Source organism: Canis aureus, chromosome 25, assembly GCF_053574225.1.
Source record: "Canis aureus isolate CA01 chromosome 25, VMU_Caureus_v.1.0, whole genome shotgun sequence".
Classification (NCBI taxonomy): Eukaryota; Metazoa; Chordata; class Mammalia; order Carnivora; family Canidae; genus Canis; species Canis aureus.
Genome location: NC_135635.1, coordinates 39,271,262 through 39,298,946, shown reverse-complemented (window position 1 = coordinate 39,298,946; position 27,685 = coordinate 39,271,262). Strand labels below are relative to the sequence as shown.

At 43.2% G+C, this 27,685-nt stretch overlaps 1 protein-coding gene, 1 long non-coding RNA gene and 1 pseudogene across 5 annotated transcripts in view; 2 read left to right on the top strand and 1 right to left on the bottom strand.

Annotated features, from left to right (window-relative positions):
- The window catches only part of CD4 (CD4 molecule), a 50,821-nt gene extending 23,865 nt beyond the window's left edge, over nt 1-26,956 (top strand). For 3 of the 4 annotated variants that reach the window (XM_077871240.1, XM_077871242.1, XM_077871241.1), the window contains exons 4-10: nt 20,787-20,942; nt 21,343-21,603; nt 22,685-23,020; nt 23,796-23,996; nt 24,545-24,669; nt 25,033-25,100; nt 25,415-26,956. In XM_077871240.1, the coding sequence (XP_077727366.1) occupies nt 20,787-20,942; nt 21,343-21,603; nt 22,685-23,020; nt 23,796-23,996; nt 24,545-24,669; nt 25,033-25,100; nt 25,415-25,445 (1,178 nt within the window). In that variant the 3' untranslated portion in view covers nt 25,446-26,956. The remainder of the gene's footprint in view (nt 1-20,786; nt 20,943-21,342; nt 21,604-22,684; nt 23,021-23,795; nt 23,997-24,544; nt 24,670-25,032; nt 25,101-25,414) is intronic. The other variant, XM_077871243.1, reaches the window with a different exon arrangement.
- Nucleotides 422-2,143, top strand: LOC144297324 (small ribosomal subunit protein eS27-like pseudogene; annotated as a pseudogene).
- On the bottom strand, nt 19,755-27,644 carry LOC144297327 (uncharacterized). The gene is made up of 3 exons (XR_013364362.1): nt 27,443-27,644; nt 26,948-27,100; nt 19,755-20,895 (listed from the first exon to the last, which is right to left on the bottom strand). It is a non-coding gene; the product is annotated as an uncharacterized LOC144297327 (long non-coding RNA).
- Between the last annotated feature and the right edge of the window lie 41 nt (nt 27,645-27,685).

Below are 27,685 nucleotides of genomic sequence, written 5' to 3'. Positions count from 1 at the left end.
GTTAAGTTTATTCCTAGATATTTTATTGGTTTTGGTGCAATTATAACTGGGATTGTTTTCTTAATTTCAGTTTCTCCTGCTTTATTAGTTAGTATAGGAATGCAACAGATTTCTGTACATTGATTTTGTATCCTACAACTTTACTGAATTCATTTATCAGTTCTAAACGTTTTTTGGTGGAGTCTTTAGGGTTTTCTATATATAGTATCATGTCATCTGCATATAGTTTTACTTCTTCCTTTCTATTTGGATGCCTTTTATTTCTTTATGTTGTCTAATTGCTGTGGCTAGGACTTTCAGTACTATGTTGAATAAATGGGGTGAGAGTGAACATCTTTGTCTTGTTCTTGACCATAGAGGGAAAGATCTCAGATCTTCACCATTGAGTATGATGTTAGCTGTGGGTTTTTCATATGTCCTTTATTATGTTGAGATATATTCCCTCTAAACCTACTTCAGAGAGGTTTTTTTTAAGATTTTATTTATTCATGAGAGACACTGAGAGGCAGAGACACAGGCAGAGGGAGAGACAAACTCCTCAAAGGGAGCCTGATGTGGGATTTGTTCCTGGGACCCCAGGACCACACCCTGAGCCAAAGGCAGATGCTCAACCACTGAGCCACCCAGGCATCCCTTGGGTTTTTATCATACATGGATGTTGTACTTTTTCAAATGCTTTTTCTGTGTCTACTGAAATGATCATATGGTTTTTATCCTTTCTCTTATTGATGTAATGTATTACATTGTTTTATGAACATTGAACCATCCTTGCATTCCAAGAATAAACCCCCATTTGATTGTGGTGTATGATTTTTTTAATGTATTATTGAATTCAGTTTGCTGATACTTTGTAGAAGATTTTTGTATTTTATATTCATGAGCGATATTGGCTTGTAGTTTTGTGGTTTTTTTGTTGCTGTTGTTTTTTGGTGGTGTCTTTATCTGGTTTTGGAATCAGAGTGATACTGGCCTCATAGATTGACTTTGGAAGTTTTCCTTCTTCTTCAATTTTTTGGAATGGTTTGAGAATAGGTATTAATACTTCTTTAAATGTTTGGTAAAAGTTAGTCACATGCTTCTCACTAGGGGTGTCACCTTGGAGATTTGGTTGGCTGGGTTTGTGAAGGATCAATATGCCTTGGGCTAGAGATTTAATACATCTATCCTTGGAAGAGGAAAAGAAAAAACATAAAAAGAAATGGGTAGTTCAAAACTCAAATTCCTATTTTATGGTTATAAAATGTCCGGGTTGCTACAAGACAACCATGGTTTTCAGCCATGCTCAGACAGTGGTTCTTTGTGAAGGCTGCTCAACAGTGTTGAAGCAAACAGGAGAAAAGGCCAGACTCACAGAAGGGTGTTCATTTAGAAGAAAGTAACACTAATGATCTACACAACCTCCTGAATTAGTGTTATATCGAAGAAAGCCTTATCAGTTCAGTAATTCCTGTTAATATACCAAGATATTATGTTTAATTTTGTAGGTATATAACAGTCATCTCCTATTTTATTTTCCAATAAAGTTTTGATTATGGGCAATCAATAAACAAATAAATAAATGTTTGGTAGAACTCACCTGGAAACCATCTGGTCCTAGACTTTTGTTTTTTGGGACTTCTTTGATTACTGATTCAATTTCATTGCTGGTAATTGGGTTTGTTCAAATTTTCTATTTCTTCTTGCTTTAGTTTGGTAGGTTATATGTTTCTAGGAATTTATCCATTTCTTCTAAGCTGTCAATTTGTTGACACATAGGTTTTCTTTTTTTTCCCCCAAGATTTTATTTATTTATTCATGAAAGACCTAGAGAGAGAGAGAGAGAGAGGCAGAGACAAAGGCAGAGAGAGAAGCGGGCTCCATACAGGAAGCCTGATGTGGGACTTGATCCCAGGACCCTAGGATCATGCTCTGGGCCAAAGGCAGACGCTCAACCACTGAGCCACCCAGGTGTCATGACATAGGTTTTCATCTTCTGTTGTAACTGTATTTCTACAGTGTTGGTTGCTATTTTCCTTTTTCATTATTACATTTGTTTATTTGGGTCCTCTCAGTTTCTCTTCTTCTTCTTTTTTAATGAGTCTGACTAGTGGTTTATCAATTTTGTTTATCTTTGGAATTTTTGCACCTTTTGGAGGCTTCTGCAAATAAGTACCTCATTCTATTTGCTTAATTTAGGAAATTTTATCAAGTGCACATCTTTTTTTTTTTTTAAGATTTATTTATTTACTCGTGAGAGACACACAGAGAGAGGCAGAGACATAGACAGAGGGAGAGAAGCAGGCTCCCTGCAGGGAGCACAATGCAGGACTCAATCCTGGACCCCGGGATCATGCCCTGAGCAAAAGCAGAGACACTTAACTGCTGATTCACCCAGGTGTCCCTCAAGTGCATTTCTTAAATGACCTTATCTAATTGGAGTATTTCTCATAATGATTATTACAATTTCCATGAGGGCTGGCTGAAGTTTTTATAGGACCCTTAGCCACAAATGGAGGTCAAACCACATTTCTGTGTAGCCATGTTTTGGGGCCCTCAACCTGGCTGTTACCTATCTAAATTCTCAGGATACAAAAATGATCTTGTTTAATCTTAGGTTGTTTTTGTTTATTTATTTTTTTTTAGATTTTATTTATTTATTCATGAGAGACACACAGAGAGAGAGAGAGAGGTGGAGGCAGTGAGAGAAGTAGGCTCTCTGCAGGAAGCCTGATATAGAACTTGATCCCAGGACTCCAGGATTAAGCCCTGTGCCGAAGGCAGACTCCCTGCAGGGAGCCCAGTGCAGGACTCAATCCTGGACCCCGGGATCAAGCCCTGAGCAAAAGGCTAAGACACTCAACCACTGAGCCACCCAGGCATCCCTTAGGTTGTTTTTAGTAGGATTTGGTCATTTTTGTAGAGATTTATGGCTCTGAACCATAGTTCTTAGACATAAAATAAGCATGTATGCTTGGAAAGTGACATGATTAACTTTTTAGAATTTTAAGGGTCCCATCTTTATCATTATTTATTTATCTTTTAAGCTAAACCTTTGGGTCTCTTGGAGCCTAAAGGGGATGTAATGCTGGGTTGGGAATTGTGTAATCTTTTACAATGTATCTCAATCTTGAGATTGTTGGGTGACCTAATGTCAGTCTAAACCTATGAGCAACTTGTACTGACACAGGAGTCTTTGAGTTAGGTGGCAAGTGCTCTGACAGCTTTTAAATGCTCAACCTGTGTCCACCAATTTTGCAGCTGCTCCTGAGTAGCAAGAGCCTTTATCTACACAAAACAAAACAAATACGTGCATCTTAACACACCAGTAGTAACCAAGAGATGTTACTGTGGCCTGGCCAAAATGAGGCCCTGTGTGAACCACCAGCAATTCCCAACATGAAGCTGGGGTTGGAAGAAAGGATTGTATTCGCAAACTTCCCAAAATGCGGACTGTGAGCTGATACCAACCAGCAGTTCCTATGGTGGAATCTAGGGAAATTCCAAGTAAAAGAGGAATTGCAGACTAAATTGCTAGCGGTTCCCAGTTTGGAATCAGAGGATGAAGCCAAGATCTGGGTTTTCCAATCAAATGCTGAACTGTGATCTGAATTACCACCAGTTCCCAACATGGAACTAGTGAAGCTAGACAAATGAGGAGCTGACTGGAAAGTTAATTAGATTAGGAAGGAAGTTCATTAGCAAAGAGTGCATGTTTCAAGCAGGAGCACCTCCCTAAGGGGGACAGACAGCATATACCATGCTGTCTAACCAGGTAATTCCAGACTGACTGGCTAAAGATTACATTCCTAGGAGGGTCTTGGTTTGCTGATGTGGGGATTAGCATAAGTGACTCTATTTTGGGCCTATTGTCTCATTTTTAATAAGTGACAATAAATCTTCCTCTACCCTTGATCCCCAGTTTCTTAGTTTCCTTCCCCAAAGGCAACTTTTAACAGTTTTTGTGTTTTCTTCAAGAGATGATCTATGCATATATGTATACAGTCCTCTCTTTTCTTACATAAATTAATAAATTCATCATATATGGATGTGCATGTATATGTATATAGTGAACGCCTACAAGTGCTAGGTGATATTCTATATTCCCTCTGGTGCTCGGGATATAATATAGTGGAAAACAAAAGAGACATTCAGATAGCGGTTCTAACCTTTTTTTTTTTTAAATTAGAAAGCTATATTGAAGGTTGTTTTATATTCATTTGTGTGTGTTTATATATATCTATATCTGTCTATCTATTTCCACCTCATTTCTTTTCAGGGACTGCATTGTTCTTTTTCATAATTATACTGTGATTTATTTGACTGATTCCATATTGTTGCACATTTAGGGCATCTTCTGTTTATTGCTATCACAAGCAGTGAATCAAACTGCATATCTCTGGGCATATATGCAAACGTCTTTGTAAGATAAATTCCTAGAACTGAAATTGGTGGGTCAGGTCAGCTTGATCTTTAAATATCTTTCTGTTATACAGATTTTTCTCAAATGGCAACTGCTATAAGATTTGACTATAAACTAATTTGCACTTTCCAATAATTACTTCCTTTATGCAAATCATATTGATATTATTGTTTTTTTTCCTCCAGATTTAAAAAGTATTACATACTCATTACAGAATATTTGGCAAATACAAAAAAGAATAAGGAATAAAATCAAGTGCCTGCATATTTCCACTATTTAGAGATAACCTCTGTTAACTTTTTATTTATTTCCTTCCAGGCTTTGTTTTTTTTTTAATATTATTTATTTATTTATTCATTCATGAGAGGCATAGAGAGAGGCAGAGACACAGACAGAAGGAGAAGCAGGCTCCATGCAGGGAACCTGACATGGGACTCAATCCCGGAACCCCGGGGATCATGCCCTGAGCCAAAGGCAGATGCTCAACCACTGAGCCACTCAGGCATCCCCCAGGCTTTGTTTGGTGTGGAAAACATAGTATATATATTTTTACATAGATGATATTATTCTATATATACCTTTTATCCTACACCCTCCTAACATTTTGTCATGGTGGGACAATCAATTATTAGAGTAATTTTTAAAAAGTAATCTGCCAATGTTAAATAAATACAAAATTAGGGATCCCTGGGTGGTGCAGCGGTTTGGCGCCTGCCTTTGGCCCAGGGCGCGATCCTGGAGATCTGGGATCGAATCCCACGTCGGGCTCCCAGTGCATGGAGCCTGCTTGTGTCTCTGCCTCTCTCTCTCTCTCATTGTGTGCCTATCATAAATAAATAAAAAAATAAAAAAAAAAAACAAAAAAAATTATAACTTTTTTATACAATGATAGCTACTCTGGAAAATTTATTTATTTATTTACTTATTGTTAAAGATTTTTATTTATTTACTCATGAGAGACAGAGAGAAGGCAGAGACACAGGCAGAGGGAGAAGCATGCTCCTTGCAGGGAGCCTGATACGGGACTTGATCCTGGAACTCTGGGATCACACCCTGAGCCAAAGGCAGATGCTTAACCACTGAGCCACCCAGGCATCCCTACTCTGGAAAATTTAATGGACAGATATAAAATTGTAAGTATTTCATGATATCTGTGCGAGGATGTTGTTATAAGAATTGTTTATAATATGAAAGAACAAAATTTAACCTGAATATCCATGAATGACGAAAGAATTGAACTATGCTACAATCATGGAAAACTATTCAGGTAATTAAAAAAGTGAGGGCTTTCAGGAAAATGGAGTAGACACATGTATTAGTCAGCTTATGCTGCCATAATAAAATACCATAAACTAGGTGGCTCCAACAATGGAAATTTATATTTTCACAGTACTGTCGGCTAGAAGATCAAGATTAGAGTGTCAACACGGTTGGGCTCTAGAGATAACTCTTCCTGGCCTACAGGTAGTGCCTTCTTGCTGTGTCTTCACATGGCAGAAAGAGAGAAGAAGCAAGCTTTCAGGTGTCTCTTCTTATAAGGGCACAAATCCCATCATGAGGACCTCAGGACCTCATCTAAATATAAATCTAATTACCTTTCAAAGGCCCCATCTCCAAATATTATCACATTGAATGTTAGGCTACAACATATGAATTTGGAGAGGGGAGACACAATTCAATCCATAGTAACATACTGTTTGCTAAGCACACTAAATATAACAGAAAACCCCGGACATTACATATAGAACTAACATAAGAAGACTCTGAAGGGTGTAGAGAAGAGGGCAGACTGGTAAGGACCTCAGGGTCTGAGGAACAACACGGTAGTAAGTTTTCTTTTGTCTTGTATATCCCAGTCTCAGAGGTAAAGAAGCCAGCAACTGGGAAACTTCAATGGATACAGATGAAAATAAGCCTCAACAAAAAGCCTGCTCTCTTAGCCAAAGGACCAGGAAAGAAGCAACCTAGAAAGATGAACTACTTTTAGATAATAACTGCTCTACTCCTATTAAACATCAGAAGAAAAACAGTGGCCCCTTCCCATGCCAGAAAAGGTTGAATGGGGAGCCTAAACTTCCACCCTGCTGAGGCTATAATGAGGCACCCCAATATCCCCACTGGCCCCAGTAGAAAATTGGGCCATTCATTCCCATAAGCCAGTGGCAAGGGTCCTCAACCCTCTGTACTGTTAGTAAAGATCACATATGAAGCCAGGATTTCCACCTCCACCCAGCAATCATGAGGCACCCCTCTTTGTTGGGTGGTTGTCAGAGGAGGTCTAGTGGAGAGTCAAGACTTTCACCATCACTCAGCAATAACAAAGCCACAGCCATAGGGTTTATGGAGACCAGGTGGGGAGCTAGAACTGCTACCCCTGCCCAATTATAAGGAGCATCCCCTTCTATGGCAATGGAGAATGAGAGAGGAACCTCGATTTCTATTTCTACCTGACAGTAGTAAGGTGGCACCATTCTCTTCCCTTGTCAGAGTGATGTCAGATAAAGCCAGTTGAAATAGAAGGATTCAATAAGATCCAAAGTCCTATAACATAGCATTCAAATGTCCAGGTTGCAATAAAAAATCATTCATGAGGGGCACTTGGCTGGTGTAAAAAGTTCTTAGCAAGCAATTACAAACATACTTGGAACAAATAAATGAAATGGAAAGACTCAGCAAAGGAATAAAAGATATAATCAAAGAAGAACAAATGGAAATTTTATTTTTACTTTTTAAAGATTTTATTTATCGGGGGACACCTGGATGGCTCAGCGGTTCAGCGGCTGCCTTTGACTCAGGACGTGATCCCAGGGTCTGGGATCGAGCCCCGCATCAGGCTTCTTGTGAAGAGCCTCTTTCTCCCTCTTCCTGTGTCTCTGCCTCTCTCTGTGTGCGTGTCTCTCATGAATAAATAAATAAAATCTTTAAAAAAAAATTCATTCATCCATTTGAGAAAGAGGGAGAGAGCACACAAGCAGGGGGAGCAGCAGGCAGAGGGAGAGGGAGAAGCAGGTTCCCAGCTGAGCAGGAAACCCAATGCAGGGCTCCATCCCAGGACCCTGGGATTATGACCTGAGCCAAAGGCAGACGCTTAAGCGACTAAGCCATGCAGGTGCTCCACAAATGGAAATTTTAGAACTGAAAAATATAATAACCCAACTACAAAGATCAGCAGATGGACCCAACAAAAAAATGAAAAAGACAGGGGAAAGAATCAGTAAACTGCAAAATAGAAATAATAGAAATTATGTAATCTGAACAACAGAGAGAAAATAAACTGGAAAAAAATGAACAAAGCCTAGGGACCTGTGGGACTATAACAAAAGATCTAGTATTTGTGTCAATGGAGTCCCAGAAGGAGAGGAAAAAGAATATGGGGCTGAAAAAATACTTGAAAAAATAATGGCTGAAAAATGTCCCAAATTTGGTAAGATATTAGCCTATAGATTCAAGAAGCTGAGCAAACCTTAAGCAGGATATATCTAAGGAAATATATTATGTATTATTAGCATATATTAAAATACCATAATTAAACTTCTGAGCAATAAAGACAAAAGAAAAAATCTTCAAAATAAACAGAGAAAATTGACTACCTTACCTACGGGGTAACATTTTAAATGACAGCAGATTTATTGTCAGAAACAATGCAAGTCTGAAGAAAGTGACATGATATTATTCAAATACTAAAAGAAGAGAACAATAAGCCCAGAATTCTATACCCAGAGAAAATATCTTTAGGAATTAAGGAGAAGTCGAGACACCTTCAGATGAAAGAAAACTTAAGAATTTGTTGCCAGACTTAGCCCAAAAGAATGGCTCATAGAAGTCTTTTAAACAGAAAGGAAATAATGGAGAAGGAATCTTAGAATATCAGGAAGAAAGAACAAGGTAAACACATATATGAATAAATATATTAAGCTTTCCTTTTCTTCTAGAGTTTTCTAAATTATGTTTGAAGCAAAAATGAAAACATTATCTATGTGTTTCTAAATGTACATAGGGAAAATATTTAAGACAACTAATTAGATATGGGCACCTAGGTGGCTCAGTCGGTAACATCTGCTTTTGGCTCAGGCTGTGGTCTCAAGGTCTTGGGATTGAGCTCTGAGTTAGGCTCCTTGCTCAGTGGGGAGCCTGCTTCTCCCTGTCTGTCTGCACCCCACCCCCTGCTTGTGCTCTCTCTCTTTCTCTCTTACTTTCTGTCTCTTTCATATAAATAAAGAAAATCTTTAAATAAAATAAAATAAAGGGCAGTCTGGGTGGCTCAGTGGTTTAGGGCCGCCTTCAGCCCAGGGCCTGATCCTGGAGACCCAGGGTGAGTCAGTCCCAGGTTGGGCTCCCTGCATGGAGCCTGCTTCTCCCTCTGCCTGTGTCTCTGCCTCCCTCTCTCTCTCTCTCTGTGTGTGTGTGTCTCTCATGAATAAATACATAAAATCTTAAAAAATAAAATAATAAATGGGGAGGTTAAAAGAATGTAAAGGCAGATAAGGTAAAATGATAACAAAAGTAGACCATGATAGGTTATATACATGTAAAATGTAGTACCTACAGTAATCACTAAAAATGTACAATTACCACAGGTCAATTAAAATGGATTCTAAAACACATTTTAAAATGTTTACATACCAAAGTATAAAATAAATATCTATGAGTCCATACTGATACAATAACTCATTGACTAAATAAATAAATGAGGGAAAGAGACAAATTTCCTACATAGAATAGAAGAATTCCAAATAATTTATGTAGATAATATGCCCTCAAGGAGGTGGAACATAGCTCTTCACTCTTTAAGTGTGGGTTGTTCATAGTTATTAATTTCCAAAGTGTATAGTATGGAAAGGGGGTAAGAATAACTTTACAGTGGAGAAAGCTGAAGAACACTACCTCAGCCAGGTGATCAAAATCAACACTCATAAGTCATGTGGATAGTATGTACCCTTGATATGTAATGAAAATGGCACTTTATCTCTGTGATCTTCCTCCCTAAACCCCATAAACCTAGTCTAATCAAGAGAAAGACATTAGAACCAACCCCCCCCCAGTAAAGAGACATTCTACAAAATAACTGGCCGGTACTTTTCAAAAATGTCAAAGTCATTGAAAACAAAGAAAATCTGAGGAAACTGTCATAGCCAAGGAGAGCCAATGGAAACATGACAACTGAGTGTAATATGGTCTCCTAGATGGGATCTTGGGGTGAAAAAGGGACATTAGATAAAAACTAAGGAAATCTGAGTAAAGTATGGACTAGTTAATGACAATGTACCAAAATTGTTTTATTATTTATAACAAATATTTAATACTAATGTAAAGTGTTAATAAGAGGAGAAATTTGATATAGAGCATAGGGAAACTCTACCATTTTCATAATATTTCTATAAATCTAAAACTATTCTAAAAAGTGTGTTACAAAAAGAAGTTCAAGAAGCACCTGGCTGGCTCAGTCAGAAAAGCATGTGATTCTTGATCTCAGGGTTGTGAGTTCAAGCCCTACATTGGGTGTAAAGATTGCTTAAATAAAAATAAAACTTAAAAAAAAAGACATTTAAGAAACACATAGACAAGAAAAAGGGTGCCTAGGTGGCTCAGTCAGTTAAGCATCTGCCTTCAGCTCAGATCATGATTTCAGGGTCCTGGAATAGATCCTGTGTGGGCTCCATGCTCAGTGGAGAGTCTGCTTCTCCTTCTCCCTCTGCCTGTCCCACCAGCTTGTGCTCTTTCTCTCTCTCTTTCTCAAATAAATAAAATCTTTTTTAAAAAAAGAAAGGAGAGGGACCCCTGGGTGGCTCAGCAGATTAGTGCCTGCCTTTAGCCCAGGGCGTGATCCTGGAGTCCCGGGATCAAGTCCCTCGTTGGGCTCTCTGCATGGAGCCTACTTCTCCCTTTCCCTCTGCCTATGTCTCTGCCTCTGTGTGTGTGTGTCTCTCATGAATAAATAAATAAAATCTTAAAAAAAAAAAAAGAAAGGAGAAAGAAAACAGAAATCAGAACAAGCAGACGTAAGCTCTAACTTATCAATAAGTACATTCAATGTAAACGGTCTAAATATACCAATTAAAAACAAAGATTTGACAGAGAAGATTAAAAAGCAAAACCCAACAATATATTGTCTATTAGAAACTCACTTCAAATATAATGACACAGACAGATTGACAAGTAAAAGGATGGAGAAAAGGACATGCTATGTAAGCATTAATCAAAGAAAAGCAAGATTGGATATATTAATATCAGATAAAGTCAATGTTAGAGCAAAAAAACTACCAGTCAGAGAAGGACATTATATAATGACAGTGGCAGGGGCAGCCTGGGTGGCTCAGCGGTTTAGCGCCACCTTCAGCCCAGAGCCTGATCCTGGAGACCCGAGTTGAGTCCCATGTCAGGCTCCCTGCCTAGAGCCTGCTTCTCACTCTGCCTGTGTCTCTGTCTCTGTCTCTGTCTCTCTCTCTGTGTCTCTCATGAAAAAATAAATAAAATCTTAAAAGAAAATAATAATGACAGTGTCAATCTTTCAAGAAGACTTCGTAATCCTAAATGGGTATGTACTAAACAGCAGGTCTGCAAAATATGTGAAGGAAAGCTGATAAAACTAAAAGGAGAAATAGTTGAGTCTTCAACACCCCTCTCCCAACAATTGACAAAACAACTACATAGAAATCAGCAAGGGTATAGAAGAACTCAACAACACCATCAATCAACAGGATCTGACATTTATAGAGCACTCTATCCTACAGCAGCAGAATGCACATCTTTTACAAATGTCCACAGAACATATACCAAAATGGTCTATATCTTGAGCCATAAAAAAAAAAAAAACTCAACAAACTTAAAAGAATTGAAATTGTGTAGTATGTTCTCTGACCACATGGAATCAAACCAGAAATATAACAGGAAAATCTCCAAACACTTGAAAACAACAAATTTTCAGTATTCCATGGGTCAATAATGAAGTCTCAAGAAAAAGAGAAGAATACATTAAATCGAGTGAAAAAATTTTTTTTCAAGATTTTATTTATTTATGTATTTATTTTTTTGAGAGAAAGGAGGGAGGGAGGGAGGGAGGGAGGGAGGAAGAGCAGAAGGAGAAGGAGAGAGAGAATCTTAAGCAGATTCCATGCCCAGAGTGGAGCCCAACATGGGGCTTAATCTTGCAACCCTGAGATCATAACCTGAGCCAAAATCAAGATTTGGACCCTTAACCAACTGAGCCACTTGAGCACCTCAAATTGAGTGAAAATTTAGAAAGAATCTAAAAAAACATCTTACAACTAACATTATACTTAATAATGAAAGACTGAATACTTTCCCCTAAGATCAGGAACAGAGCAAATATACCTGCTTTACCACCTGTATTCAACATGGTACTGCAACTCCTAGCAGTGCAATGAGGCAAGGAAAGGATAAAAAAGAAATACTGATTAGAAGAGAAGAAATAAAACTGTTCCTATTTGCAAATGACATGATTGTTTATATAGAAAATCTTAAAGAATATTTATCTTAAAAACTTCTTAGAATCAATATGTGAGTTTAGTAAGGTTACAGAATATAAGAGATACATAGGCAAATTTATTGTTTTCCTATATACTAGAAATGGATGTGTACATACAGAAATTAAAAATAAAATGCCATTTACAAACGCTCAAAAATGCTTAGGTAAATGAAACAAATATGCACGGGATTTGTATGCTAAATACTACACAGTACTGATGAAAATAGTCAAAGAAGACCTAATAAATGGAGAGACATGCCTTGTTTATAAGTGGAAGACTTAACACTGTAAAGTTGTCAGTTCTCCCCAAATTGATATACAGGTTTAACATAATTCCTATCAAAGTCTCAGAAAGATTTTTGTGTAGATCTAAATAATATTATTCAAAAATTCATAAGGAAATCTAAAGAACTCAAAGATAGTGAAACCAATTTTGAAAAAGGAACATAAAGTAGGAGAAATCAGTCTAGCTTTCAAGACTTCTATAACTGAAGTACTAAAAATCGTGTGATATTTGTAGAGAGGTAGACAGACACAGATAAATGGAGCAAAATAGAGAACCCATAAATATATCCTCATAAATATGCCCAATTGACTTCCTTTTTTTTTACAAAGGTGCAAAAACAATTCACTGAAGGAAAGATAGCCTTTTCAATAAATGGTGCTAGAAAATTGGACATCCATAGGTAAAAACGATCACCAGCAACAACAAACCCGTGACCTAAATCTCATGCCTTCTTTAAAAGCTAACTCAAAATGGACTATGAACTTCAATGTAAAATTATATATGAGAGAGTTTTCAGGATCAGGACTGGGCAAAGAGTTCCTAAACTTGATAACAAAAGCATAATCCCGGGCAGCCCAGGTGGCTCAGCGGTTTAGCTCCGACTTCAGCCCAGAGCGTGATCCTGAAGACCTGGATCGAGTTCTATGTCGGGCTCCCTGCATGGAGCCGGCTGTGTCTCTCTGCCTCTCACTCTGTGTGTCTCTCATGAATAAATAAATAAAATCTTTAAAACAAACAAAACCACAAAAGCACAATCCCTAAAAGGAAACATGCATAAATTGGTCTTTATCAAAATTAAAACCTTTTTTGCTCTGCAAAAGTCTACTAAGAAGAGGTAAAGACAATGTATAAAATGTAAGAAAATATATGCAAACCACCTATCCAACAAAGGACTAGTACCTAGAATATGTAAACAACTCTCAGAACTCACTACCAAAAAATAAAAAACAAAACCTCAATCCAATTAGAAAATGGGTAAAAGATATGAACAGATATCTTATAAAGAGGATATAGAGATGGCAAAAAGTACATAAAATGGTGTTCAACATCATTAGTCATTAGGGAAATGCAAATCAGCACTACAATGAGATATCACTACATACCTATCAGAAAGGCCAAAATAAAAAAAAAAAAATAGCAACACAAAATGCTGGTGAAGATGCCAAGAAACTGGTTTACTCTGGCATTGTTGGTGGGAGTATATAATGGTATAGCCATTCTGGAAAAAAGTGCAGCAGTTTCTTTTTTTTTTTTTTTTTTTAAGATTTTATTTATTTATTCATAGAGACACAGCTAGAGAGAGAGGCGGAGACACAGGCAGAGGGAGGAGCAGGCTCCCTGCAGGGAGCCCGACTTGATCCAGGGTCTCCAGGATCACGCCCTGAGCTGCAGGCGGCGCTAAACCGCTGCGCCACCGGGGCTGCCCAGTTCAGTTTCTTAACTAAATGTTCAACAACCCAGCAATTGCATTCCTAGGCATTTATCCCAGAGAAATGAGATGAAGATTTCTGTCGACCCAGAAATTTGTATACAACTGTTTATAGCAGGTTTACTCATAATAGCCAACAACTAGAAATAACCCAAATGTCCTTCAATGAGTGACTAGCTATATCTATACAATGGAATACTGTTCAGCAGTAAAAAGAATGAACTACAGATACATACAGTAACCTGAAAAGAAGTCAATCCCAAAAGGTAACATACTGTATAATTCCATTTATGTAACATTCTTGAAATGACAGATCATTAGACATGGAGAACAGATTAGTGATTACCAGAGGTTAAGTGAGGGAGGAGTTTGGGAGGAAGGAGAGATGGCCAGAAAAGGGCAACATCATTGTGGTGTTGGAAACGTTCTGTATCTTGACTGTGTCAATGTCAATATCCTGGCTGTGATATTCTACAATTTTGCAAGTTGTTACCACTGGGGTGACCTGGGTAAAGGGTACTCAAGATTTCTGTATTATTTCTTACAGTTCTATTGAAATAAAAATGTTGATTTAAAAAATTTGAGAATTAAAAGATTAGCTCTCATAATTTCAAAATAAACAAAAAGAATGAACATGCTCCACATGTATATTCTTAGGAGGATGTCAAAGCATATTTTAAGTGGAAAGAGTATATGTTAATATAATCCTGTTTTAAGGATTTATGTATTCCAGAGAGAGAGTTGGGGGAGGGGCAGAGGGAAAGAATCTTCAGGCCGAGTCCCTGCTGAGCCTGGAGCCCAATGCAGGGCTCAGTCTTATCACCTGTGTGATCATGACCTGAGCCAAAACCAAGAGTCTGATGTTTAACCGACTGAGCCACCCAGGCACTCAGTATAATTCCATTCTAATTTAAAAATTCAATATGTGTGAATATATGTTTGCATGAACAAAGAAGAAAGTATGGAGGAATGTATACCAAACTCTCTACAGTAATATTAGAAAGGTAGGCAAGGGAAAAGGGAAGTACTGAGTCTGTATAAATATTGTAATTCAAAACTAAAAAGTAGTCTACTCTAATGCAATGTCTAAAATGCATATGATGAATATTTCCCATTTCATTAAAAATTGTTTTAATACAATTGCACCAAAAATAATAAGATACCTAGAAATAAACCTAACCAAGGGGGTGAAAGATCTGTATTCTGAAAAATATAAACTGATAAAGAAATTGAAGATGACACAAAGAAATGGAAAAACATTCCATGCTCATGGATGGGAAGAACAAATATTGTTAAGATGTCTATACTACCCAAAGCAATCTGCAGATTTTTTAAAAAATTTTTTTTTAATCTGCAGATTTAATGCAACCCCTGTCAAAGTACCAACAGCAGTTTTCACAGAACTAGAACAAACAATCCTAAAATTTGTATGGAACCATAAAGGACCCCAAAGAGCCAGAGAAATCTTGAAAAAGAAAAGCAAAGCCAGAGGCATCACGATTTCAGACTTCCAAGTTATATTACAAAGCATCAGTAATCAAAACAGTATGGTTAACAGAACAAAGGAGAAAATCCAGAAATAAACCCACAATTACATGGTCTATTAATCTTTAACAAAGAAGGCAAAACTATCCAATGGGAAAAAGACAGTCTCTTCAACAAATAGTGTTGGGAAAACTGGACAGCAACATGTAAAAGAATGAAACTGCATCACTTTCTTATACCACACACAAAAGTAAAGTCAAAATGGCTTAAAGACCTCAGTTTGAGACCTGAAACCATAAAAAACCTAGAAGAGAACACAGGCAGTAACTTCTTTGACATCAGCCATAGGAGTGTCTTTCAAAAATGTATTCTGAGGCCAGAGAGATAAAAACAAAAATAATCTGTAGGGACTACATCAAAATAAAAGCTTCTGCACAGTGAAGGAAACAATCAACCAAACTAAAAGGCAACCTCCTGAATGGGAGAAGGTATTTGCAAATGACATACCTAATGGAAGGTTAGTATCCAAAATATGTAGAGAACTGATACAACTCAACACTCAAAAAACAAATAATCCTATTTTAAAATGCGCAAAAGATACGAACAGATATTTCTCCAAAGAAGACATATAGATGCTCATAGACAACACGGAAAGATGCTCAACTTCACTCATCATGAGGGAAATGCAAATCGATGCAAATCAAAATCACAATGTGATATCACCTTATACCTGTCAGAGTGGCTAAATCAAACATCAAAAACATAAGAAAGAACAAATGTTGGTGAGGATGTGGAGGAAAAGGAACCCTTAAAAAAATTGTATTTATTTATTCATGAGAGACACAGAGAGACGCAGAGACACAGGCAGAGGGAGAAGCAGGCTCCATGCAGGGAGCCTGACATGGGACTCAATCCTGGGTCTCCAGGATCACACCCTGGGTTGAAGGCAGGCACTAAGTCACTGAGCCACCCAGGGATCCCCACAAGAATACTAATTGAAAGGGACATGTGCATCCCTATGTATATAGAGGATGTAGTCCATACATACAGTGGACTATTATTACACAGAATGAAATCTGGCCATTTGCAACAATGTGGACAGAGCCAGAAAGTATGATACTAAGCAAAATAAGTCAGTCAGAGAAAGACAAATACCATATAATCTCACTCATATGTGAATTTAAGAAACAAAACAAACAAGTCAAGGGGGAAAAAATAAAAGAGAGAGGCAAACCAAGAAACAGATTCTTACCCATAGAGAACAAACTGATAGTTACTGAGGAGAGATGGGTGGGGGGATGGGTTAATAGGAAGAAAGAAATAATATTATTTGGGTTATTTTAGTGCCAACTTGATATTCCATCAAATTAATATACTCTAAAAAAATTAATATACTCTAGGGACACCTGGGTGGCTCAGTGGTTGAGCATCTGCCTTTGGCTCAAGTCGTGATCCTGGGGTCCTGGGATCAAGTCCCATATCAGACTCCCCGCAGGGGGCCTGCTTCTCCCTCTGCCTATGTCTCTGCCTCTTTCTGTGTTTCTCGTGAATAAATAACTAAAATCTTTTTTTTTTTTAATTTTTATTTATTTATGATAGTCACAGAGAGAGAGAGAGAGAGAGAGAGGCAGAGACATAGGCCGAGGGAGAAGCAGGCTCCATGCACCGGGAGCCTGACGTGGGATTCGATCCCGGGTCTCCAGGATCGCGCCCTGGGCCAAAGGCAGGCGCCAAACCGCTGCGCCACCCAGGGATCCCAAATAACTAAAATCTTTTAAAAAATTAATATACTCTAGGGATCCTTGGGTGGCGCAGCGGTTTGGCGCCTGCCTTTGGCCCAGGGCGCGATCCTGGAGATCCGGGATCAAATCCCACGTCAGGCTCCCGGTGCATGGAGCCTGCTTCTCCCTCTGCCTGTGTCTCTGCCTCTCTCTCTCTCTCTGTGTGCCTATCATGAATAAATAAAAATTAAAAAAAAAATTAATATACTCTAATATACAGCCATTATCTTTTTATCTAATGTTGCACCTTATTGACAACACTATTATTTTTATATGTACTGGTTTGCATTTTTAAATTATTGTTTTAAGAATAACATACTAGAAATGACATTAAGGACATAAAGTTTTAATAACAGATGGTATATACTGCAGGATTGCTTCTGGAGAGTTTCTATTCATTTACATGAAGTCTAGTTAAACTATGCCTTTTCCACTAGCAGCCTTGCCAGTACTGGGTAGTATTATTTAACACTTTCTGTTTCTTTTTTCTTTCTTTCTTTTTTTTTTTTTTTTGCTCATTTGATATTGAAAAATATATCAGTGTTGTTTTTAATTTGCATTTTTCGATTGCCTGTGAGGTGTTACAATGTGCTCCTTTCTAAAAATTCTTGTCTTTTGTGTCAGTGCTTTTGTTCTGTTTCTAGGATTTGATCTTCTTCCAGAACAGCTCCCCTTCTCAAGTTCCTGATCTCTGATGAGGACAGTTTCATTCTCCTCACTCCCCCTAATTTCTGAACTAGGGAGTCAGGATTTTTTCTTTTTCTCTACTTCAATCCTGTTTTCCCAACACTCACCCATGATGGCTATTCCTTCCTTTAAAAGGAATAGCCTATTCCTTCCTTTTGCTGTTTCATCTTGTTAAAATGAAAGTGACAGGCCCAAAATGGTGTCACTTGGGGTAAGGCCCCGAGTCAGTAAACCAAGACTTAAGAGCTAACTTAACTGCAGTTTCAACCCCCAGAAATGTGACCTTTGACCCATCAACATGGGCATTTCCTGGTCAGCACTAGGAAATTTACTGATGGGGATCCCTGGGTGGCGCAGCGGTTTAGCGCCTGCCTTTGGCCCAGGGCGCGATCCTGGAGACCCGGGATTGAATCCCACGTCGGGCTCCCGGTGCATGGAGCCTGCTTCTCCCTCTGCCTGTGTCTCTGCCTCTCTCTCTATCTCTGTGTGACTATCATAAATAAATAAAAATTAAAAAAAAAAAAAAGGAAATTTACTGATGGACCCCATCTGTTTCCCTTAGGAGGGTGATCTTGCAAAAAAACAATGGATTCTCTGCTAATAATTTCCTTTTTTCCACCTCCTCTCTACCTTTAAAAATCTTTCCTTTTGAGGGTGCCTGGGTGGTGCCTCTGACTTTGCTCAGATTATCTCAGGGTCCTGAGATGGAGTCCCACTCAGCAGGGATTCTGCTTGTCCCTCTGCACCTCCTCTGCTAATGCTTTTTTTTCTCTCTCTCAAATTCATAAAAATCTTTTTTAAAAACCCCACAAACCTTTCCTTCTCTGTAGGCCTTCAGAGTTCCCCTTTACTTGCTAGATAGGATACTGCCCAACTCATGAATGCATTAATAAAGCCAATTAAATCTCCACGATTCATTCAGTTGAATTTTGTTATTTTGTTTTGTTATTTCCTCAGAGAATGGCACCGTCATTAGCCAAGGCCACAGAACTCCTATCTGGATTACAGTGGAAGCTTCTTGGCAGTTTGGCAATTCTCTCTCTTCCTAGTCTCTCCTACTTAGATTTCTCTTCCACCTGCTTCAGTACTGACTAGCAAAGCAATGCCTTGTACACATCACCCCCTAGCCCATTGGATCAGATCTGGAAGCCTCTGCTGGACATTCACTACTGGGCATCACTTCCCACAGCTTCCCAGTTGGAAACCTAGACGCCTTCGTGGTTTCCTCACTGGAGCCTTTCCACTTCCCAGATATGCTCATTCCTCCCCTTTGTTCTGGCCTGTTGCCTATTCTTCTTTCAAGGCTTGGTGCAATACCGATCTTCTCCACGATGTATCCCAGACTCATCCATACTCTTATATCTTTCACACCACCTTGTGATCTCTTTTACAAAGTGTGTGACAGCCTATACAAGTGACAGGGCCATGATAGGGCCCAGAAGAGGAAGGGGAAAGCAAGGAGGGAGAGTTAATTTAGGGAAAGGGTGACCCACTTCATTTACAACCAAGTGAGTTTTGGGGGATGGCAGGATTTTCAGATAAAGTTATTCCTTGGGCCACTGGAACTATCTCAGAATTGAGGAGAGAGGCTGGGTCCAGGAATATCAGTTTGGGAGTCACCCATAGCACTGACAGGTGGTGCCCTGGAGTTTAGAATGTCTGTAGAAATTGGGAAGAGGATGTGAGACAGAGTCTGGGGAACACGTAAATGCTATTGTCAGAGCAAGAACCCAAGAGGAAGAAAAGGAAATGGTGCTCACATAGGAGGAGAGGGCCAACAAAGTAGAAAAGGGGGCAGAACCCAAGAAGGCTACTTACTAGTCCAAGAAGCTTGGTAGATTGTGAAAAGAATGCAGCAGGATTTTAGAGTAACTAGGAACTAAGCCAAGTGCAGAGCAAGGGAAGGAGCCAGAGGGCAGGGACCCCCAAAGAACCAAGGACAGAGGGCTTGGTGGTATGCTGAGGGAGAGCCCAGGGCTACAGCTAATCTGGAAAGGTCTCCTGTGGAGGATGAACCTGGGCAGTGGGAATGGGCCTACCAGGCCTGCAGAGGGAGGCAGGGGAGAATGCTGGGCCAATGTGACACCCAGTCTCCTACACCCAGGTGCAAACAGAGAGAAGACCCATAACTGCTCAGAAGTAGAGCCCGAGGGGCTGAAGGTGGGGTTTTGTTCTCAGCTACCTTCACCCCATCCCTCCAAATATGTATTCTAAGTAAAAAATTGTGCGTTTGCTATGTGAGAATAGCCTTTAAAACCTTCCTCTACAGGAATTCTGAAGGTGCCACCACATCCAGAAAGTGATTAGCTAAAGAGAAGAACTTCCTCCTGGTGATGGTTATTAGGTACTAGGAGAGGAGACTGGGGGAGGCCACGTGTCCCTGCTTGAGGAACTTTCCAGACACAGTACTGCATAGTATACCCAATGGGCTTGGATTTTAATCCTGGCTCCGCCACTTACTGGAGTCAAATCCAAAAGGTAGAAAAGGGTATGTAGTGAGAATCACCCCCCCCATCCCACACCTGTCGGTGGGTATTCACTCCTCCCCAGGGGCAACCAAAGTTACTGTGTTCTTCTGTTTACTTCTAGAAATATTTGTTCCCATGCAAGGCAGATGACAGAGAGAGAAATTTCTCCCTCCTTTGTAAACAAACAAAGCCTGTCCAATATCTTGCTCTTTTCAGTTAATTATATTTCTTAGCTATTACTCCATTCAGTAGATACAGAGCTTCCTTCTTCTCGTACAGCATTCCATTGAATGGGCAAACTATAATTTACTTACCCTATTCCTTCTTGGTGGACAGGTATCTTTGTATGTGCATTTGTCATTCTGATAGATATTATAAATTACCTCCCAAAGAAATTGTACCGGTTTATATTCCTGCCAACAATGCGTAAGAGTCGGGGCAACTATTTAATCTGCAAAATAAGCCACTTCACTCACTTCTTGGAATTGTTGTGAAGATTTCTTGAGATGATGCATGTTAAGTATTGGGCATGTAGGGGTTGGTGCTCTTGAAATAAAGATAGTATTTTATTTTGGCTTAATGAGATCCTGGCCAATCAAGCTCATGGGATGGAATCTCCTCCTCACCAGTCTGGGGTTTTCTGACTTGGGGCAAATTTTGCGGGAAGTTAGAGGCTGAGCTCAGAAAAGTCGTGGGCATTGCCCTCCACAGGGCTGTCACATCTTCAGGCTACCCCAACCTCTTCCATGTGGCTTCTGCTCCCAGGCAGCTCCAGGCTGAAGCATCGTGTTGAATCGAAAAAAAACCTGTGGGACCAAGGATCCTTTCCTCTGGTCATCAAGGATCTCGAAGTTGCTGACTCAGGGATTTACTTCTGTGACACAGACAAGAGGCAAGAGGTGGAATTGCTGGTGTTCAACTGTGAGTAGAAGAGGATCCCTCCAACCAATCTGTCTTCCTCCCTGACTCCCGTTCCTACAGGGAAAACAGGCCCTGGCCTAACTGGCCCCCCTGTCTCCTCAAATCCCCCTCTGGGCCCCCAGTTGGTGGGCCAGTGGGAAAGAAAGAAATCCAGAGAGGTGGGGGGGGGGGCGGGGGGGGGCGGGGGGGGGAGGAGCCAGAGGAAGGAGGGAGTAGGGCAGTGACAAAGGCAGAGAGGATTGGAGCCAGCAGGAGGAGAGAGGGAAACTCTGCCTTGGGCTGGGGCTGGGTCCCTGGGTGTTGGGGTGGGGGAGGAATGGAGAGACATTCTTGGTTTCCTGGCTTCTGCCTTCTCCTTGGGGAAGGCGTGTGTGACACAGGTGGCCTGCTCCTTCCACAGTGACTGCCAAGTGGGACTCTGGCAGCAGCAGTGGCAGCAGCAATATCCGCCTGCTGCAAGGGCAGCAGCTGACCCTGACCCTGGAAAACCCCTCAGGGAGTAGCCCTTCAGTGCAATGGAAAGGTCCAGGGAACAAAAGCAAGCATGGTGGCCAAAACCTTTCACTGTCCTGGCCGGAGCTGCAGGACGGTGGCACCTGGACATGTATCATCTCCCAGAGCCAGAAGACAGTGGAGTTCAACATAAACGTCTTGGTGCTGGGTAAGAGGGGCACCTCTCCCGTCTGCTTCAGTGGCACACAGACGGGCCCTCTGCTCTCACTGCTCTGCTCCTCCCTCTGCTTCTGGTCAACAGAGGGAGGCCAGGGCCAGTCTCCCCCCTGCCACCCCGGGAAGCTGAATTCTGTCCCAAGGGGTACACTGAGCCCTCTCTTCCTCTGGGTGCTAAGAGCTGCCCCTCTCAGTGGTGGACACAGAGACAGGAAGGAAGGGACAAGGGATATAAGGATGTGAGGGGCCCCAAAGACCCCTGGAGGAGGCCCCAAGGGAGGAAACAAGGGAGGCCTCATGTTTTCTTTGCTGCCTAGCCCCCCATTCCCACTGAGCTGCAGATCCATTTACTCAGACGACATTAACACCAGCAAGCCCGCCCTGTTGTATATATTGCACCTGTAGAATCCCAGGCTGCACACCCCAGTGGGGTGGGAGGTTGTTGCACCAAGAGCCCAAAATGCAAGTCCTACCCCAGATCCTGTCCGCTGGGTCCTCATGTGACCCACGGAGGGTAGTATGGTGGTTAAACACACAGACCAACAGAAATCCTGGCTATGACTTAACCATGAGACCTTGGGCCAGTCACTGAACCTCTCTGTGCCTTGGTTTCAGGGACGATGCTCACCGTGATAGTACCTACCTTGTAGTGTTACCACGAGAACTAATACGTGTAATGCACTTAACAGAACAGTGCATGGCACATAGTAAGCCCAAGGCAAGCATTTGCTCCTTATCTTGTGAAGGCTGATAAATTATGCACCTAAGTAGTGCATGCCAAATGCCCCTTGTGCTCCAGAGATCCTGAGGAGGGAGAGGCCTCCTGTGACTGGGCTACTCTATGAGGGCTTCCAGTGGGAGGAGGCACTGCCTTGGGAACATGCCAGGTGGAGAGACCAGAGAGGACTGAAGAAGTAGATGAGAATTTAAGGGCTTGATGTGGCAACCTAAAGATTTGGTTTCACCCGGTCCCTCCCCTTCCATCTCTTTGTGCTCCTGGCCCATGCCTACCGTACCCGTATACCCCCAACTTCCTATCTCCTGACCCAGCTTCTCTCTCTTCCCACCTCCAGCTTTCCAGAAGGTCTCTAACACATTCTATGCAAGAGAAGGGGACCAGGTGGAGTTCTCCTTCCCACTTAGCTTCGAAGATGAAAACCTGGTCGGGGAACTGAGGTGGCAGGCACAGGGGGCCTCCTCGTCCTTGCTCTGGATCTCCTTCACCTTAGAGAACAGGAAGCTGTCTATGAAAGAGGCCCATGCCCCCCTCAAACTTCAGATGAAGGAATCGCTCCCACTCCGCTTTACCTTGCCCCAAGTTTTGTCTCGGTATGCTGGTTCTGGAATCCTGACCCTGAATCTTGCCAAGGGGACGTTGTACCAGGAAGTGAACCTCGTGGTAATGAGAGGTGAGGAGGTAGGCTGAGAAGGGGAGGGCAGGGGCAGGAGGTAGAGGGACCTGGCCCAGGGTTCACTCTGAGGCCCCAAAAGGGATCCCTCCGCCCTGCTTCCCTGATGGAGCTGAACCAGGGCCTTCTGGCTTGGGGCTGGTTTTGAACTGAGACTGGAATCCACATGTTCTTCCTTGACATCTATGAGCCAGCCTGGGATGGGCTCTGCTGAGAATCCCCAAAGAGTGTGAGCTGAGAACCAGGGCTCTAATTCTGCTTCTGCCCACCCCTCTATGGCCCTAAGCCCCCTGCCTCTGTGGGCCTCTTTCTTCTGAGGATAGCGAAATCCACTCTTATTAAGGTAGTGAGGAGGGTATCATCAGGCTCTGCATTGAGCTCTTCACTTCCTTATCTCCCCCATCACCAAAACTCCACAAATAGTAATGGCTAATATTTGATGCTCAGTACATGCCAGACCCATCTGAGAGCTTTACATGTGTTTGTGAATTTATTGTGTATTTAATTAATGTCTGGGGCTTGGATTGTCAAGTAACTTGCAGGGACACACAGATAGTAAGCAGTGGGGTTAAGATACAAGTCCAAGACCCAGGTCTCAAAAGCTGTGTGTGTGTGTGCGTGTTTTCTATAACTACTTGAAAATGTGCTCTGAGAGGCTCAAAGAGGAGCATCCATGTGAAGCATTTTGATTGTTCTACTGAATCCTCTTAAAGTATGGAGGTGCCAGGAACTTAGAGATCCAGGCTCCCAGCCTCAGGCTCTTGTCCTCCCACAGCAAATAGTTCTCAGAACAATCTGACCTGTGAGGTGCTGGGACCCACCTCCCCTGAGCTGACACTGAGCTTGAATCTGAAAGAGCAGGCTGCCAAGGTCTCAAAGCAGCAGAAGCTGGTATGGGTGGTGGATCCTGAGGGGGGAACGTGGCAGTGTCTCCTGAGTGACAAGGACAAAGTCCTGCTGGCATCCAGCCTCAATGGTGAGTGATGATCCAGGCTCCTGGCCTAACCTCAAGCCCCTCCCTCTTCAGCTCTGGGACCTTCCCCGGGTTGGTGGAGACCACCCAGGGTCCCAGCCTCCCTCTTCCCCTGAGATGGGTAGGTTATTCTCAAACTGCCTGGACCCACAGGGGGAAGGAGATAAGGCGAGGCATGGTTCCTACCTGCAACCCCACAAGTTCTCACCTCCCTAAGGTTCACAGTCCAAGAATGCAGCACATCTGACCAAGAGCCCCCTCCCTACCTCCTTTCCAAACCTGGACACCCGCACACACGCAGGTACACACGCATGCACTGTGCACAGCCTGAAACTGCTGCTTCCGGTTCCCCAGAGTGCCCTGTAGTCTCTAAACCTTAAGACCCCTTTCTCAGCCTTTCCCCTTCAGCCCTGATGGCCTGGGAGAGAGCCCCATGGACCTTGCTCTGCTCTCCCAGCCCCAGGTGTACCTGGGAAGCAAGGCCTTCCTGGGGCCTTCCAGAACACCCTGACGGAGGGCAGTGAGCGGGAACATCTCTCTCTCCTTTGCAGTTTCATCCCCAGTGGTCATCAAGTCCTGGCCAAAGTTCTTGGCTATCACGCTGGGCGGGATCTTAGGCCTTCTGCTTCTAATTGGGCTTTGCGTCTTCTGCTGTGTTAAGTGCTGGCGCCGCAGGGTGAGTGCGCTTCCCCAGGCCCCCCTTGTACCCCCACAGGGCATCTGAGCACTTGAGGCCCATAGAGAAACAAGGGCAGCCCTGTGCATGTGGCCTGCTTCTGCTCTGGCTCCCTCTGCCTGCCTCCCGCCCGCCGCCCCACCCCCACCCCCAGCACCGCTCTCTCCCAGTCCAAGATCCCACCCATGCACCCATCCATGCACTGGGAGAGAGCAGAAAGAGCAAAGAGTTAACCCTGGGACAGGTGGCCTCAGTTACAGTAACTGCTTCTCCTCTCCCAGCTCTCCCCACTCCCCCCTCCAAAGGGCATGTCCCTTCTGGAGGCCTGGGACCCTCACCACTCCCCTCCTTCTTCCTGGACAGCGCCAGGCAGAGCGGATGTCTCAGATCAAGAGACTCCTCAGTGAGAAGAAGACCTGCCAGTGCTCCCAGTAAGGAATTGGTGGGGAGAGGTGGGGGGCGGGGTTATAGGATGGAAGTGAGAAAGTGGGTGCTCAAGGAAGGTGGTGGAGGGCAAAGAAGGGTGCAAAGGTGGGGTGGTTGAGGAGGTAGGAAGCAGGAAGAAGGCGGGGAGCAGAGGTGAGGGGGCAGCAGGCCTGGGATATTTCTGGGTGCCACCCAGCAGCTATGGTCCAGGGACAGACCACCACTGCCCAAGAAGGGAGAGTGTGGTCTGGGAGACAAGGAGCTTCGAGGATGCAAAGCGATTTGGAGAAGAATAAACTTGCTCTTCCTTGTCCTTCAGCCGGATCCAGAAGACATGTAGTCTCATTTGAGGCGCGGGGCCAGGTGGAGCTTCCGGCTTGCAAGCTCACCGGCTGTCCTCCCCTGCCTTTCCTGCTGGGCTCCTGGGCCTGCGGACCAGATGAATGTAGCAGACCCCAGCACTTCCAGCCCTCTCCAGCTCTCCTTATTCACACTTAGCCATTGGTCCTCCTCTTGCAGAGGCTTACGCCATTTCTTCCCCGTTTCCTTTGCATCAAGCCTAGCCCTATGGGTGACTTTTTCCCAACTCTCTCCCCCACTGCCCCCTGATCCCAGGGAATCATGCGGGACCAGCCCTGACTGGCTTGGAGGGCAAGGCTGGCTTGGAGGGCAGGCTGTCTGAAGCATGAAGCACAGGACTGTCATATTAGTGGAAGGACCTTGGGACAGAGCCAGTCGAGGGTAGATCCAGATCAAAAGGCTCCTGACTGCCAGCCTCCACTGCTCCATCCTGCCCACTTCTCACTCTGTGTCGGCAGGGCATAGACTCACATCCTGACATGTGCACAAACAGGCAGCCCTGGACACACACCCATGTACAGAGCCCACACTTGTACACAGACACAATTCCTTGTCAGCCAAACAGGACCACTCAATTTCAGAGCCAGTTTCACATCCTTTGTTTGTTTAAACCTTAAGAAAATCTTACAGAGCAGTAGTGTCAGGACCAAGACTAGTATCTCCAATTTATAGATCAGAAATGGAACTCGGAGGGGTCAGATGATAGCCCAAGGTCACACAGCTAGGAAGTGCCAGTGTCAGGAGTAGCCCAGGTCTCTTAACCCCTAGTTCCAGGGCTCTATCCCGAACACAGAGACAAGAATCCCGCAGATCTCTGCAGCTGATTAGTCACTGATGCCCAGTCCTTACCCCTGGATTCATAAGGGCACACCACACCAGGCAGGGCCTGCCTCAGAGAGTTCAGAAACACAGAAGACTTCCCTGCCTAAAATCCCTGCTCTATCACCTGCTGGTGGCAGAATCATGTTACCAGAGGACAAAGCTGCCAATTCTCCTAATCAGAGCACAGGCTGGGAGCACAGGCCCTGTGGGAGAGTGCCCAGTGACCTACCACTCACCCTGTTGCAGAACCTTCTGGAAGGTGAGCTTTGCCAGGGGGAGGGGGTGGGAAGTTGGCTGGAGAGGGAACCCTCTGAGGGGACCTCCTATGAAGGATTGACCATGCTGGGCTTCAGTGCCACTGCCCTGTACTTTCCTTCATTTCCCCCCCAAAACCATTCAGGATACAGGAAAATTGGGGTTACAATTATTCTTCCTCCTCTTCTTGATCCATTTCTCTCAGGATCCGCGGGCTCCTCTGCCTCTCCTTCCTTCCCTTTCTCACCATCTGTCTCAGTCCCTACCGCCTTTCCCCGAGGAGTCTTCTCTTTCCAGCTTGCCCCTTCCAGGAAGAACACCCAGTTGCTGCCAGGACTCCCCACTGCTGGCTCCGCATTGCTGCCCACTCCCGCCCCTGCCTCCCTGAGCTGACAGAAGAATACAATAAACTTACTGTCGAGAAGATGCTCTCCTTCGTGTGTACATGTGTGTATGTGAGAGAGACAGGCAGACAGACTCTTCTCCCTGGACCCGGATCTTCTGATCTCTGGGATCAGACCCAGAGAAGAGGTTGCCAGGCCCGCCAGGGGAAGGAGACGAAGCTTCCCTGGAGAAAGAAACATTCCCGGGAGGCTGATCACCCACCTGCCCACCCCACGGGGGCCGGGTGTGCTTGCCGGAGGCCCAGATTCCTAGTCAGGCCCCTCTCATGTACTGAGGGAGAGGCTGCAAGGTTGTGTGTGCTACACACGTACACGTATGTGTATGGTGGAAAAGGGACCAAGAGAAACTGTAATGTGTGCCTGCCAATTGTGTGCATCCCCAACAGAAGTGTGAGTTTGTGTTCCAGGAGGAGGAAGCGATGCGTGTGTGTGTGTTGGGGGGTGCATTCTTTTAGACCTGTGCCCCCCTCCCCCAGCAGCCCCAGCTTCCTCGCAACCTCCAGCACCTGTCCCTCCGGGGCTACACGCCGGGCGCAGCCCTCGCGGATACACTCAGTGACACACGCTTCCTCCTCCCCGAACACCACCAGCTGCCTCCGAAGCTTGTGTTCGTGTCGGAAAGCGGGCTGGGGTGGGGGCAGGACACGAACCGTCTCACCAATGAAGCCGGTTCCCAGCCGGCGTCCTCGCCCCCTCCCTGCCGGCGCCTTCGCTGCCCCTCCCCCCCAAGTCGCCGCCGTCCGGCTCCC